Source organism: Caretta caretta, chromosome 13 (genome assembly GCF_965140235.1).
Source record: "Caretta caretta isolate rCarCar2 chromosome 13, rCarCar1.hap1, whole genome shotgun sequence".
In the NCBI taxonomy this organism is placed as follows: domain Eukaryota; kingdom Metazoa; phylum Chordata; order Testudines; family Cheloniidae; genus Caretta; species Caretta caretta.
The window spans coordinates 33,551,970-33,567,673 of record NC_134218.1 but is presented as its reverse complement, the minus strand read 5'-3'; the positions used below and the strand labels follow the sequence as shown (position 1 = coordinate 33,567,673).

General features: G+C 44.0%; 1 protein-coding gene across 1 annotated transcript; it reads right to left on the bottom strand.

The window, feature by feature from the left end:
- Nucleotides 1–13,058: 13,058 nt before the first annotated feature.
- Nucleotides 13,059–14,156, bottom strand: LOC125622626 (olfactory receptor 5V1-like). Its single transcript, XM_048820752.2, has one exon. The coding sequence runs from the start codon at nucleotides 14,154–14,156 to the stop codon at nucleotides 13,218–13,220; it is 939 nt and encodes a 312-aa protein (XP_048676709.1). The 3' UTR covers nucleotides 13,059–13,217.
- Nucleotides 14,157–15,704: the final 1,548 nt, after the last annotated feature.

Here is a 15,704-nt window from a genome sequence, read left to right as displayed (position 1 = left end):
TTGGTTCCCCATCCCCTCCAGCCATGTGTAATATAAACACTCCCCTCCAGGCCCTTTCTCCCTCACTACAGGTCAGCGATAAGCACACACCACCTCTCCAGCCCTCTGAGCATCCCTGTGCAGTGACCAGCCTCTCTTCCTCTGGATACCCACAGAATTCACAGACCTGCTGCTCCCAGAGAAACAGCAAACCCCAGCTTGCTAGTTTCCCTTCCCCATTCAACACACAGCACTTAGATATAGTTATCGTGAAAACGAGCAAGAGCTTATTTAGCAAAGAGTAGAGGTTTAAATGATAGCAAGTAGAAGTCGTGGGAAGGGTTACATGTGCAATAAAATCATAACATAACTCCTACAACCTAGCCTTACCTATCTAGTTACTGTCAGGTCTTACAGTATTGCTCACCAGCATTTTTCAGTCAGCTAGGCAGTGATCCTTTTTGCTCGAAATATACCAGGCTCTCCTCTTTTCCCCTCAGTGAAGAATACTGTCTCTCTCTCTCCTTACATCTCCAGATATATCATCACAGTCCTTAGACCTTCATTCCTAAACTAGTTCCCTGCTGCGGTGGCTTCCATTCTGTAGATGTCACAATTTTATGTCAATTTTGCAACCTTGATTATGTGGTGGCTTTGTCTGGAAAAAGACTTCCTCCGTGAGCTAGTGATCTGCTTGTGACCTTGATCATTTTCAATCTGTTCCCCTGTGCCACCATTTGTCTGGCTTCTCTATTTGGACTGCACACCCTTTGGAGCAAGGACTTATCCTAGCATATGCCATGATACACACCAGACACTCCTACTCCCTGCTTGAACAGAATCTATTCAAGCCCTGTCATCTCCTGGTGACCTGCTTTTAACTTCAAGGCTGAAGAGCATAATTTCCAGAATAGACACAGAACTTCTCAAATATTATCCAGATAACCCAGTAAGCTACTGGATCTCAGTAGAGACTTTACATGTCCCCCTTTGGTTTATTGTTATGGAAATACCAGACCCCCGGGATCCTGTAAACTGCTACACCCCCGTTATGCTATCTGTTAGTTGGAACCCAAAGGTCCCTGGGCCACAGTAACCATTAGCGATGTCCTTCTATAGAAACTGGGGTAACCTCTTAAATTTAACCTAACTATTGGTCTGAATCTTACTGTGTGACAGACAGTTCCACAAGAAAGTCCCATTAGCAAAATAAAGGCGCCAGACAGTCCTGTTAGCAGAAAGTCTGTCCCGTTAGCAGAAGAAAGGTGCCAGGCAGTGTGATCAAGGGTAGCAGAAGCAGGCTTTGTCCCTGTGTCAGCTAATGACATAGCCAACCTCCATTTCTCTCCCCCCAGATGACGTCTCCCACTTGGACTCCAAGAGCAAATGAGACCAGCCTGATGTACTTCATTTTCCTCAGGTTTTCTCACCACTGGGACATGCAGATTCTCCTCTTCTCTCTGTTTGTCACGATCTACCTTTTGACCACAGTGGGGAACAGCCTCATTCTTCTCTTCATGATAGTGGACCTGGCCCTCCACACTCCCATGTATTTCTTTATCAGGAACTTGTCCTTCCTGGAGATCTTCTATACCTCAGTCACCAAGATGCTGTCCAACCTCCTCTTGGAGGATCGATCCATCTCCTTTGCCAGCTGTGCAGCGTAGCTGTATTTCCTTCACTTCTTTGGTACAGTCGAGTGTTTCCTTCTTGTTTCCATGTCCTACGACCGTTACCTGGCAATCTGCAACCCACTGCACTACACAGCCAAAATGACCAAGGGGGTGTACATTGGGCCGACACTGATCTGCTGGCTGTGTGGCATCTTCATCCCACTGGGAAACACAGCTGGGTTATTCAGCCTGCCATTCTGTGGGTCTAATCAGATTGACTTTTTCTTCTGTGACTTTCCTCCAGTGCTAAAGCTGTATCATAAATATAAAGGGAAGGGTAACCATCTTTCTGTATACATTCTGTATAAAATCCCTCCTGGCCAAAGGCAAAATCCTTTCACCTGTAAAGGGTTAAGAAACTAAGGTAACACCGCTGGCACCTGACCCAAAATGGCCAATGAGGGGATAAGATTCTTTCAAATCTGGAGGTGGGGGCAAAGAGTTTTGTCTGTCTGTGTGATAACTTTGCCGGGAACAGATCAAGGATGCAAGCCTTCCAACTCCTGTAAAGTTAGTAAGTAATCCAGCTAGAAAATGTGTTAGATTTTCTTTTGTTTTTTGGCTTGTAAAATTCGCTGTACTGGAGGGAATGTATATTCATGTTTTTCTGTCTTTTTGTAACTTAAGGTTTTGCCTAGGGGGATTCTCTATGTTTTGAATCTGATTACCCTGTAAGGTATTTACCATCCTGATTTTACAGAGGTGATTCTTTTACCTTTTCTTTAATTAAAATTCTTCTTTTAAGAACCTGATTGATTTTTCATTGTTCTTAAGATCCAAGGGTTTGGGTCTGTGTTCACCTGTACCAATTTGTGAGGATCTTATTATCAAGCCTTCCCCAGGAAAGAGGGTGTAGGGCTTGGGGGGATATTTTTGGGGAAGACATCTCCAAGTGCTCTCTTTCCCTGTTCTTTGTTTAAATCGCTTGGTGGTGGCAGCATACTGTTCAGCCTATTTAGGCTGAGATTTTTTTTTTTTAATTTCACCTGTGGTTGTCCATATCACAGCCATTTTAATGGAAATTGAGCATTCAAATTGCTTAGGCACCTTTCAAAAGCTGAGCCTCAGATAGCTTTTGGCCAGGGACTGTGTCTGTAGACAATCTGAGACAGTGGAGCTCTGATCCCTTAGCATGGTGGGACCCATTAAAAGTTCCTGCAACACAAATAATAAATCATAACAATCTGCAGGGTGATGAAATGATTAGTCTGTATTTTCCAAGCATTCCAGGTGTAAAAGGTTTGGGGCTGTGATCAAGGACACTGTCCTCTGTCATTTGATTCCCCCCATATTCGGGGAAACAAGACTTGGTACATTTTTTTGGAAATAAACAGGATTGCACCAAAGAGAGCAGACTGCAGCATCAATACCTCCTAACTGAAAGAACCTGCAAGACCCTGAGTTTTTGGCTGTCCACTCAGGACTAAAAGGGTAACATTATAGTGGAGAGCAAGGATCCAGCTTGGAAGCATTCTTTCCAGGAGGGGAGGTGGAGAAGCAGAAAGAGAGAGGGGACAGCTATCTCCCACTCCCACCCCGTCTCTCAAAATGAAAAACAGGTACAATTTACAGTTCACAAAACATTATCGCTTTTTCACCATTCCTCTGCCCTCTCCTGGCCCCTTCCTACCCAGCTCTGCCTTTCCCATGTCCTTTCCCTTATCTCTGAGCGCTGCACACGCATCACCCCACACTTCACTCAGACCCTCATTTGCTGACCGACTCAGTTCCCCCTGCCAAACCCAGTAGGTATTGCCCACCCTAAATGCTCTAACACCATGAGTCAGATGCCCTCAAAACTCATGAGGCTGATTTAAAAAAATATGTCTGTGGGTTGATTTTATAACAGCAATAAACACTGGTGCACATTTTTGATCATGTCTACTCTGCATCTTACACCAAACATTCCAGGCACCCGGGAATGAGTCAGTAATTTATTTCTTTGCCTATTCATGCTAAAAGAAGTCTCAAGGGAAGTAGAGCTCCTCGCAGACGGTGTCAGATATAAATTCTCTTGCTCATTTTCTTTGTGCACGGGATGCATGTTTGGGAAGCTGATTAACTTGGGGGTTGAGGTTCCAATGTGTTTGTCTGGAGCTCTAGTCCTACAGTATCTGCCCACCATCCCTACAGCAGGGAATATATCTTTTTTTTTACTAGAACACAATACAGTTCATTCTAACTCAACCTGAAAGACAGGAGGAAGTATATCCCTCTAGATTTCTCCCTAAACATCTGTATCTAAGCCACACACATGACAACTGAGAAATTTGTTTCCATCTCACCATTGCAACAGTCCTCATCAACAAAGATGACCACCAGTGCCAGTTTTATTGCAACCCCAAGAACTGTTTTACTGGGATAAATCCAGATACCAGAGGTAAGAAATATTGACGTCTTCTCTGGGGCAATGGATATTTTGCTGCATTTCCTTAAAATGTGTGCCTTGTATAACTATATTTATTTTATTTCTAGGAGTGGTGATAGGAACCCCGGTCATAGACCAATGCCCCATTGTGCTAGCATTGTATAACAGGGGAAGAATTTTTAAAAAAGCCCAGGGAATTTAGGCACTCGTGTTCCATTGAATTTCTTCCAGAGTTGGATGCTTAACTCCCTTCACTTCCTCTGAAAATCACAGCCTACAAACTGAATTTTTAATTGTAATATTTGGAAGCTCAAAGGTTGTGTTAGATGGCAAAAGACTGCCATGATCCTAAAATAATAATTGAGCTAAAACACCCTAAAAATTCCTACAACACAGATTCTGTTCTCTCTTTCATACCTGGAGCTCTGTCAAATTCTTTCTCTCCTTCAGAGGAATTCTTCCCATGCCAGGTCAGTTCCATTGAATACCACTGAGTTCCTGCAGTGAAAGCACCCTCCTTTTCAGATGAGCAGGATGGACTGGGCAGGAGCTAGCCTAGCTAAACAGTACCTATGAAAATCACTGGTGACATTCTGTCTGGCGAGGGTACTAATAAGGGACTTAGAAAACTTGGGTTCCCGCCTCTGCTCTCCTGTAGATTTGTCAGGTGCTTGGCTAGCTGATTCTTACTTATGTGCTCGGAATCTAACTAATCACCACATTTGGGCCTGAGAAGAAATTTCCCCCTCAGGTCAGATTGACTGTCATTTGGGAATTTCACTTTCCTCTGCAGCGTGTGGGTGCAGGTCGTTTACTGGGATCCTCTCCTTATATCTCCTTTAATAGTTCCCTGCCATTTCAGGGGCCTTGGGTATGGGGGCACCTTGGTCCCTCCTTTTTTCTACCTAGTCTTCCAAAGGCTGTGATAAGAACATAAGAATGGCCATACTTGGTCAGACCAAAGGTCCATCTAGCCCAGTATCCTGTCTTCTGACAGTGGCCAATGCCGGGTGCCCCAGGGGGAATGAACAGACTAGGTAATCATCAAGTGATCCACACCCTGCCGACCACTCCCAGTTTCTGGCAAACAAGAGGCTAGGGACACCCTTCCCACCCTGGCTAAGAGCCATTGATGGACCTATCTGCCATGAATTTATCTAGTTCTTTTTTGAACCCTGTTATAGTCTTGGCCTTCACAACATTCTCTGACAAAGAGTTCCACAGGTTGACTGTGCATTGTGTGAAGAAATACTTCCTTTTATTTATTTTAAGCCTGCTGCCTATTAACTTCATTTGGTGACCCCTAGTTCTTGTGTTATGAGAAGGAGTAAATAGCACTTCTTTATTTACTTTCTCCACAGCAATCATGATTTTATAGACCTCTATCATATTCCCCGCCCCCACTAGTCATCTCTTTTCCAAGCTGAAAAGTCCCAGTCTTATTAATCTCTCCTCATACGGAAGCCATTCCATACCCGTAATCATTTTTGTTGTCCTTTTCTGACCTTTTCAATTCCAATATTCTTTTTTGAGATGGGGTGACCACATCTGCAAGCAGTAATCAAAATGTGGGTGCACCATGGATTTATAGACAGGCATTATGATATTTTCTGTCTTATTATCTATCCCTTTCCTAATGATTTCCCTAATGATACTTTGGTCTAATTCTGTCATTGGGTTTAGTGTGTGTGTGCTGGGTGGTGCTGGTGTCCTGTGATCAGCAGGAGGTCAGACCAGATGATCTGGTGGTCCCTTCTGGCCTTAAACTCTATGACCTCATGCCCCTGGACATGTCGCTTATCCTCTCTGGGTATGTCTACACTGCACTCTAAGCCCAAGTTCTATTCTGATTTGAGCCCCATCCCAGCTTCCATCCGCTTCCAAACCAGTCTGATTCAGCTCAGTAAGCACTCATAACCTGGGTCCTAGGCATCTGCTAGGGTGGGTGGGTCAGAGCATTAAGTCCTGCCATGACTCAGGACCAAGCCCTGTCATTTTGCAAAGTGAACGCAGCTCAAGCCAAAGTCCCGAGTCAGAAGGTCTATGCAGTGCCCTATGGATGTGCTGGCATGGCTGTGAGACCCTACTCTGGCCACTGTAAACCCAGGCTTACAATGCAGTGTGTACGCCCAAGCATGAGCTTGGAAACAATGATTCCATGAGATGTGGTCCACAGATCCGGGTTTGCAATGTACTTAGACATACCCTGAGTACCTCAGTTTCTCACCTGTACAATGCGGATAATAGCACTACCCTGCCTCACAGGTGTGGAGGATCAATTCCTCAAAGATGAAGAGGTGCTCCAATGCTGTGGTAATGGGGGGGAGGGAGGGCTGATCAGTACCTTCGACTTTTTTGCGGTGGTGTTGTAGCTGTGTTGGTCCCAGGAAATGAGAGAGACAAGGTGGGTGAGGTCATTTTTTTTTTAATTGGGCCCACTTCTATTGGAGTAGCTTGAAAGCTTATCTCTCTCACCAACAGGAGCTGGCTCAATAAAAGAGATCAACTCACCCACCTTGTCTCTCGGATAGCTAATTATGTTTATTCGTTTTTTTTCCCTTTACTCCCTCAGACAAAATGAACAGGGCTGGAGAAGGCAACCAAACTTCTATACCCCAGAAGTTCATCCTGTTGGGACTCTCCAGTCATCCAGAGGTCCGGCTGGCTCTGTTTGTGGTGTTCCTCGCTCTCTACCTGGTGACCCTGCTTGGGAAGCTCCTCACCATTCTCCTGGTTGGGTCTGACCCTCTCCTCCACACCCCCATGTATTTTTTTCTCACCAACATGTCTCTCCTGGAGGTCAGCTATACTTCGAGCTTCCTGCCCCAGATGCTGGCCCACCTCCTGGCAGAGCACAGAGACATCTCGTTGGCCCATTGCATGGCCCAGATGTACCTCTTCCTCGCCTTATGGCATAAAGGAGTGCTTCCTCCTCACTGTTATGTCATATGACAGGTACGTCGCCGTCTGCCTCCCACTGCACTACCCGCTACTCATGGTCAAGAGGGGTGCATTGCCATGGTGGCCACTTCCTGGGCAGGTGGTTTCCTAGTTTCCGTCATCAACACCGCGTCCACCTTCCAGCTGTCTTTCTGCAGGCAGCGGGAGATAGACCATTTCCTCTGTGAAATGCCGGCCATGGTGAGTTTGGCCTGTGCTGGGAAGGACCAGGCATAAATAATCATGTCCGTGAGCTGTGTATTCACGCTGGACTGCCCACTTTCCTTAGTAGTCCTCTCTTACGCTCGCATCCTTGGCACTGTCTTGAACATCTCCTCCACTGCAGGAAGGCATAAAGCCTTTTTCACCTGCTCTTCCCACTTGGTTGTGGTCAGCCTGTTCTTTGGGACAGCAATTTCGATGTACCTGAGACCCAGGTCTAGCTTCTCCTTCCTGGGGAAGCTCAAAACAAGCTCTGTCTTCTACATCATTGTCACCCCAGTGCTCAACCCCCTCATATACAGCCTGAGGAACAAGGAGGCGATATGCACCCTGAGGAAAATGGTGGGTAAGGATGTAGGGGTACAGGCCTTGCCTGAACAATGAAAGAAAACAGACGTAAGGAAACAGGTTAACAATGGACAAAGCAGGAATTCACAAGTGGCCTTGTAAATAATATGTACCTCATAGATAAAGAAATAGTAAGAAGAAGAGTAAATGTGTGATCTGCTTGCAGCTGCAGCTTTGCTTACTAGCACATTTTCTAGTGCATAGATAGTTCACGATCCATCCAGGGATCGGTCCACACAATTAGTAAGCCAATCATGAAGTCTGTGATGTAATGTAGAATGTAATGCACGTGTTAGTCTGTTTTAGAATATGTATATAATCTGATATACAATTATGTCCTTTGGAGTTGTGGTGCACCTAACCCACCCCTATACCTGAACCTGATCACCTCAGGTGTAGCTTTATGAAATGCCACTAAAGACACCTCAATGCTGTGTCCAGATTTGAACCGAGTTTTTTGGATTCTAGAGAACTGGATAAACTGTTCCCCTCCAGAACTGGATAAGATGTTCTGGATAAACTGAGGGAATGGACAAGGAGTTAGAGGGAATCCCAACAGTAGGGAGGTAGAGGTCTCTGTTATTCCAGATACTGACAGTGAGTGACAGATCATGGGGCCATCCCGTTTGGAATCCAGACTCCTGCTCTGCTGCATCAGAATAATGGTCCATCCATCCCTGCATCCCTTCTGCACAGGGGACCAGAACAATTGTCCCTCTAGTTTTGTAATCTTTCTATTTTCTGGACCAGATCAATAGTCCATCCATTCCTTTATCCCTTCTACAGTCTGGACCAGAACAATTGTCCATCTAGTCCTGTATCCCATCTACATACTTGATCAGATTAATGGTTGATCCACTCCTTTATGTTTTCTGTTAATAGAAAAAAAAACATTGATTCATCCTGTCCCTATGCACTGCATCTGATCAATGGTCCATCTGTTCCTATATTCATACTACATACCTGCTTAAAAACCAGTTGTCCATCTAGTCTTGGTTTCTTCCTATGTAACAGATCAGAATGGCCCCAGTCTCTCTGAATCCTTTCTAAATGTGGGGTTAGACAGCTGGTCCCTCTAGTCCTGTATCCCTTCTAGATACTAAATTAGACCAAAGGTCCCTTCTGTTCAGAGATTTTTCTCCAGGCATTCAACATTTACAAGGGTTGTTACACATACAAACAAATCAAAACACATCATTTGAGCCATGCTGGAGGCATGTGTTGGACGAGTTCTTTTCACTGCCAGTTGGGAAGGGGAAAAGGGACAGTAGCAGATGATTCAGAGGAACTGAAAGGCTGGAAAGTCTGCTCAATTGCTGCTATTACATGACTGTGTGTGGACTCAGTTACAATATCTCCAGTGCTCTCCATGCCACAGCTCAGAAAATGTACCAATTCACTGTTTTCAGGAGCTGTCAAGGTTCCTTCCCACTCTGAACTCTAGGGTACAGGTGTGGGAACCTGCATGAAAGACCCCCTAAGCTTACTCTTACCAGCTTAGGTTAAAAACTTCCCCAAGGTACAAACTTTGCCTTGTCCTTGAACCGTATGCTGCCACCACCAAGCGTCTTACACAAAGACCAGGGAAAGAGCCCACTTGGAGACGTTTTCCCCCAAAATATCCCACCAAGTCCTACACTCCCTTTCCTGGGGAAGGCTTGATAATAAGATCCTCACCAATTGGTACAGGTGAACACAGACCCAAACCATTGGATCTTAAGAACAATGAAAAATCAATCAGGTTCTTAAAAGAAGAATTTTAATTAAAGAAAAAGTAAAAGAATCACCTGTGTAAAATCAGGATGGTAAATACCTTACAGGGTAATCAGATTCAAAACATAGAGAATCCCCCTAGGCAAAACCTTAAGTTACAAAAAGACACAAAAACAGGAATATACATTCCCTCCAGCACAGCTTATTTTACCAGCCATTAAACAAAAGAAAATATACTACATTTTCTAGCTGGATTACTTACTAACTTTACAGGAGTTGGAAGGCTTGCATCCTTGATCTGTTCCCTGCAAAAGCATCACACAGACAGACCAAACCCTTTGTTCCCCGCCCCCTCCCCTCCAGATCTGAAAGAATCTTGACCCCTCATTGGCCATTTTGGGTCAGGTGCCAGCGGGATTACCTTAGCTTTTTAACCCTTTACAGGTGAAAGGATTTTGCCTCTGGCCAGGAGGGATTTTATACAGAATGTATACAGAAAGGTGGTTACCCTTCCCTTCATATTTATGACAGGAGCCCTTTGTTACTGGAGATAAACTGGTATTGCAGGATATATAGATCTGATATGCGGCACACGGTGGACGTTAAAAACAGTGAGCTACTAGAGAGGGCACTAGACTGGAACGTAAATGTAAAACTGCAAAATTGTTCACTCAGCTTTTTTCAAAGAAGAAGTAGATTCAGCAACTCTGAATCATTTTTCAAATTTGTGTTGTTGTCACCAAATTGTTTCAGGGGGAAAAATACACAAAACAAATGCCAAATTTTTTACTTTCTTGTTTGTTTTATTTTACTTTGATGTCTATTATATTAATTTTATATCATATTTATGTACTCTATTTAACATTATACACAGACAATATTTAAGAGTGTTAAATATTATAACATTATAATCAAAAACAAATTATTTTCCGTATCTAAACTAAACAACTTGGCAAAACTTTTCTATGCTTCTGAATCAATTTGGGTGTCACGATCACTTCACATGCACTGATTAATGAACCAACTATCCTGCCATGAACAGTGCTCTGGGACCCTCTCATGCCTGCTATGGGACCTTTAATGTGTCTGTAGCATCAGGGATTGTTTTTTTCCCCATTTCAAAATGTCTCTTATTCTCTCTGAGATATGCATTAATTTTATAGAGCTGTCATTTCTTTAACACCTTTTACATTTAAATCAAAGTTCATCACTGGTTTCTCATTTACATGTATATCTATATTCTTGTCAAAATCTAAACATAGAGATATTAGCCATGTCTCTGCTGCTGCCCGTCTTACCACAGCTAATTAAGCTCACACTAGCTCGATGAGAGCTAGCATAAGCACGTGTACACGAGCAGGGGAAACACACCCCTACCTCATCATGTAGACATATCCAAAAGGGACCCAATAGACCCAAAGCCAAAAGGGATCACTGTGGTCATCTAGCCTGACCTCCAACTTCCCTGAATTAATTTCTCTTTGAACTAGAGCAGAGCTTTTAGAAAAACGTCCTGTCTTGATTTAAAAATTGTCAGTGATGGAGAATCTACCTTAACCCTTGGTAACGTGTTCCAATGGCTAATTACCCTCACTGTTAAAAACGCACACCTCAGTTCCAGTCTGAATTTGTCTAGCTTCAACTTCCAGTCATTGGATCTTGTCTGAACTTTGTAGGCTATATTGAAGGTATTTATAGACTGTAATCAATTCATCCCTTACGGCTCCCTTGGATATGCTAAATAGATTAAGCTATTTGAGTCCATTGCCATAAGGCAGGTATTCTAGGCTTTTGTCACCCCCCCAATCTCCTCCCTTCAGCACAGCATCCCTAGTGCCATTGTGGAACATTGAGGTCCTCCCTGATAGTGTGCAGAGAGAATCCCATTCTGAGTTCCCCCCACACACACACACAGTCACTGCAGCACATTGGCTCCTAGTGGCAGGGTGGGACATGACGGTCAGCATTGACTCAAAGGGGAGAGTGCCCTCAAAGGAGTCAACCACACTCTGCACTCTCTCCAGTCCTTGGGTTGTTCTTTGAGTGTTCCCCATTCAAGAACTCACATAGACCATCCTTGCTTGGTGAGATATCTGATGGTAACACTATGAAGAAAGAAAAGGAGTACTTGTGGCACCTTAGAGACTAACAAATTTATTAGAGCATAAGCTTTCGTGAGCTACAGCTCACTTCATCATGAAAGCTTATGCTCTAATAAATTTGTTAGTCTCTAAGGTGCCACAAGTACTCCTTTTCTTTTTACGGATACAGACTACACGGCTGCTACTCTGTAACCTGTCACTGTGAAGAAAGAGATGCTTTGTGAGAATCCATTGCTGTTCTTTTATTGCTTCGTTTTGCCGGTTCTCCGGGATACGCCCCTGGGAAGGTTGGAATTAGAATACAAATGGAATAAATATCTCCCAACTTATTCCCAAATACTTGTGCTGATCTTCCTGGTCACACTGTGATCTTTGCCAGAAGTCATTTCTCTTCTCTGTGCCTGACCCCTTCCTGCCCCCCACCCCTGTATAAAATAGAAGTAATAATACTTATGCATCTCCCAGGAATAACCATATTTATAGTGATCCCATGAGAGAGATCACTGAGCAGGGTCAGCCTGGGTAAGTACTTGGATGGGAGACCATCCAGGTGCAGCTAAAGGATTGTGAAGTTCAATTAGTGTCTGTTAAATTCTTTGAGATCCTAAGACAAAAGCTGCTTTAGGAAGCAAAAAGTATTATAATTCTTTTGGGATCTTAACTTTTTTCTCATTCTGAAAAGTAGGGTTTCTCATGCTCAAACTGTTCCCTTGAGGTGTATAGTGGAATCACATAAAGCTCTAGGATGTCCTAATAACTTTATTCTACAAAAGGGTTTAGGGGCAAAACCACACACTATATTCCAGTGTAAACTGGACACCCAAATCCCTTTAAGCAGCTTTGACAATCTCCCCCAAGGTCTCCATCTTGCTCAGTTATCCTGGTTCTCTCTGCCTTACTTGCAAGATGGTCAGAAGGGAAACATCCATGAATCGAAAAGGGGAAGGTATTGGACTGGTCACCCATGTAAGAATTCAGCTCCCAACCTGTGCAGTGTTTGCCTCCATCCCACATCTGCAAAATATGGAAAATAATGCCTCCCTTGTATATTTAGGCTGAGATTTGTAAACTCATTTTAATGGGAATTGACATTCAAGTCTCTCTCTGTTTTTAAAATCTCAGACTCTGTCTTGCAAAGGACCTATCACAAGGGGTTCCCTTGATCTCAGCTAAGGCCAATAGGATGTAATAATTTGCTAGACAGTGAAATGATTACTTTGTGTTTTCCCAGAGACATTGAATTAGGCGACCCTACAGTATTCTGTGTGGGTAATGCAATGAGAAACCAGCCAGCTCGACAACTGACTGAACTTGGGGACAAAGAGGGGGATTTAACTTACTAGGTAGGAAAGGTAACAATTGGTAAGTGTAGACCCAGGTTCATATTTTGTGTTGCTTTTTAACCATTTGTTTCCACCACTCCCTTCTTTAATCCTTATCCTTTCTTACAATAAACCTCCTTTTGGTTTATTGTAAGCACTCACAAGTGCTGTTTGCAAGAGCACAGGTTTAAGGTAAAATTGGTAAACTGGGATATGTGGCATATTTGGGGGTAGATGATCAGGAATTTCTGTAAGTAGCCAGTGTCAGAGGAATGCTTCAATGGGGATGAGAGACTGGCGTGCACCTGTTGGTAACCTGCAAGTTGAAGTTAGAGCTGATGTAGCCCAGAAGAGAGTGCTTGAGTGGTAGAAAGGCTGGTAGTATCAGATATATCACATGAAAGACTCCCTCTAACCCCCTGCCTTCAGTAATGAGGTGACCAACCATCCTGAGTACCCATAAAACTGTCACAACTCCAGGGAAGACAAGGGAGCGATGTTGCCATTAAACCAGAGTAAACAAGGAGAGGATTGGGCTGTGTTCCTCTATTCACATCTTGAGAAGAAATATATTTGAGGTTATGACCCTCCTCAGGGCTCTATTGATATCTCTGCTTCTCAGGCTGTAGATAATGGGGTTTAATGTGGGTGTCACAACAGAGTAGAGCAGGGCCAGGAATTTGTCACTCTCCGGGGCATAGCTGGACCTGGGGCGCAGGTACATGGCGCTGGCAGAGCCGTAGAACAGAGTGATGACTATGAGGTGAGAGGAGCAGGTGGAGAAGGCTTTGTGTCTGCCCTGGGCCGATGTGATCTTCAGGATGGTGGAGATGATGTGCATATAGGACCCCAGGATCAACAAAGAAGGGATCAGCGCGATTAACATCCCAGCTACAAAGACGGCAATTTCGTTCCTGGCGGTGTCTCCGCAGGCCAGGGTCAAGAGGGGAGGAATGTCACAGAAGAAATGGTTGATCCGGTTGTCCCCACAGAAGGGCAGGGTGAGGACGAATGAGGTCTGACCCAAAGAGAGCAGCAAACCGCTGACCCAGGCGCCAGCCAACAGCTGGACACACAGGCTCTTGTTCATGAGGACCACGTACCGCAGAGGGTTACAGATGGCCAAGACGCGGTCGTACGCCATGGCAGCAAGGAGGAAGCATTCGGTGGTCCCTAGAGAAAGAAGGAAGTACAATTGGGCAGCACAGCCTGTGAAAGAGATCGTTCTGTCCTGAGAAAGCAAGTTCTCCAGCATCTTGGGGACAGTGACCGTGGTGTAGCAGATGTCAACCAAGGACAGGTTGGAGATGAAATAGTACATGGGGGTGTGAAGAGCTGGGTCAAGCCAAACTGTGGCACTGATGAGGATATTCCCCAACAACGACACCATGTACATGATGAAAGTCACCATAAAGAGCAAGTTCTGAAGCTCTGGATGAACGGAAAACCCCACCATCACAAACTCTGTAGTTTGGTTTTTAGCTTCCATGTGCCTGGAGAGAGAAACAAAACTGGGAAAAAATAATGAACACAAACTCTCTTATCCAGTACCACACTGAGTGATTGATGATTATCCTGATGATGATGTTGTTAGTTTATAGTGTGCATACAACATTCTAGGAACATTTCACCAACATTAAAAAAATTGTTCCAGTTCACGGGTTTTGTAAAGGGAAACCATGACTCATCAATCTATTAGAAATCTTGAGGGTGTCAAAAATATGTGGATAAGGGTGAGCCAATGGATATAGCATACCTGGAATTTCAGAAAGCTTTTGACAATTTCCCACACCAAAGGCTTTTAAGCAAAGTAAGCAGTCATGGGATAAGAGGGAAGGTCCTCTCCTGGATCAGTAACTGGTTAAAAGACAGGAAATAAAAGGGTAGGAATAAATGGTAGGAATAAATCTCTCCTTATATGGAAGCTGTTGCATACCCCTTATCATTTTTGTTGCCCTTCTCTGTACCGTTTGCAATTCTAATATATCTTTTTTTTTTCAGAGGGAGTGACCAGAACTGTGTTGGGGGCTTATTCCTTCACCCACTTACTTCCCTGGTCCTTCTCGCATGAACAGAGAGCAACAATACCCAAAGTCCAAAGGTGCAAACAATTCGATGTTTTTTGGGGTGAACTTCCAGCAAGCATGATTCCAGTTTCCTTCCTTAGTGTCTCCCTTCCCAGCTCCTACACCACAGAGCCTTACACCTGTGTCCCTGTTCCTATTCCTGCCCTTAGCCAAACATGATTCCAATTTCCTTATCCCCATTCCCTGTTCCCATTTCCCCCTTTAGCAAAACATGATTCCAATTTCCCCACCCCCATTCCCTGTTCCCATTGCCCCCCCAGCCACCCACCCACTCTGACTGACTGCAGACTATATAGTAAAACCTGAGTTCTGCTTAGCTATACCTTAACCAATCATTTTCCTGAAATTTAACTAACCAATCCTAACATATTATAACATGATTATGTAACCAATTATATCCCACCACCTTAATTAGTTTACACCCAGCAAAATTAATTATACAACAGACAGAAACAATCACAGAACCAGACAGAGATTATACAGACAAAGAATAGCAAAGTGGGAACTATAATGACAAAACAATACAGAAGTGAGGATTTCACATCCCAGCTATTGATAAGTGAGTTCTTGCCAGACAGGATGCTATCAAACTAAGTTTCCTTTTACATCTTCTCGGCACTTCCCTTTCTCTGGAGGCGATAGGCATTATCAGGACAGGATTGTATTCCTAACAGCCCAATAGCACCTTCTTTCAATGTGACTAGTTTGGAATGTGAGGATGTGACTGTTCGCTTCCCAGCTTATGGCTGCCTCTGCTGCTTAGCCAAAGGCCTTAGCCTAAGCACAGGGCCTCAGACTGTCACAGTAAGAGAAGGACCTTACACCGGCAGACAGTGATTTTGATTCTTTCTTTTATACCTCTAGAACTAGCTAAGTGATAAGAATACACCTAAATTCTTAGAGTACAGGCATTTACCGACAGGCCTGAATATCTATATCCTAACAAACTG

Bases quoted from the DNA above. Each gene is read 5' to 3' on its own strand.
- LOC125622626 (XM_048820752.2), bottom strand. From the start codon at position 14,156: ATGGAAGCTAAAAACCAAACTACAGAGTTTGTGATGGTGGGGTTTTCC.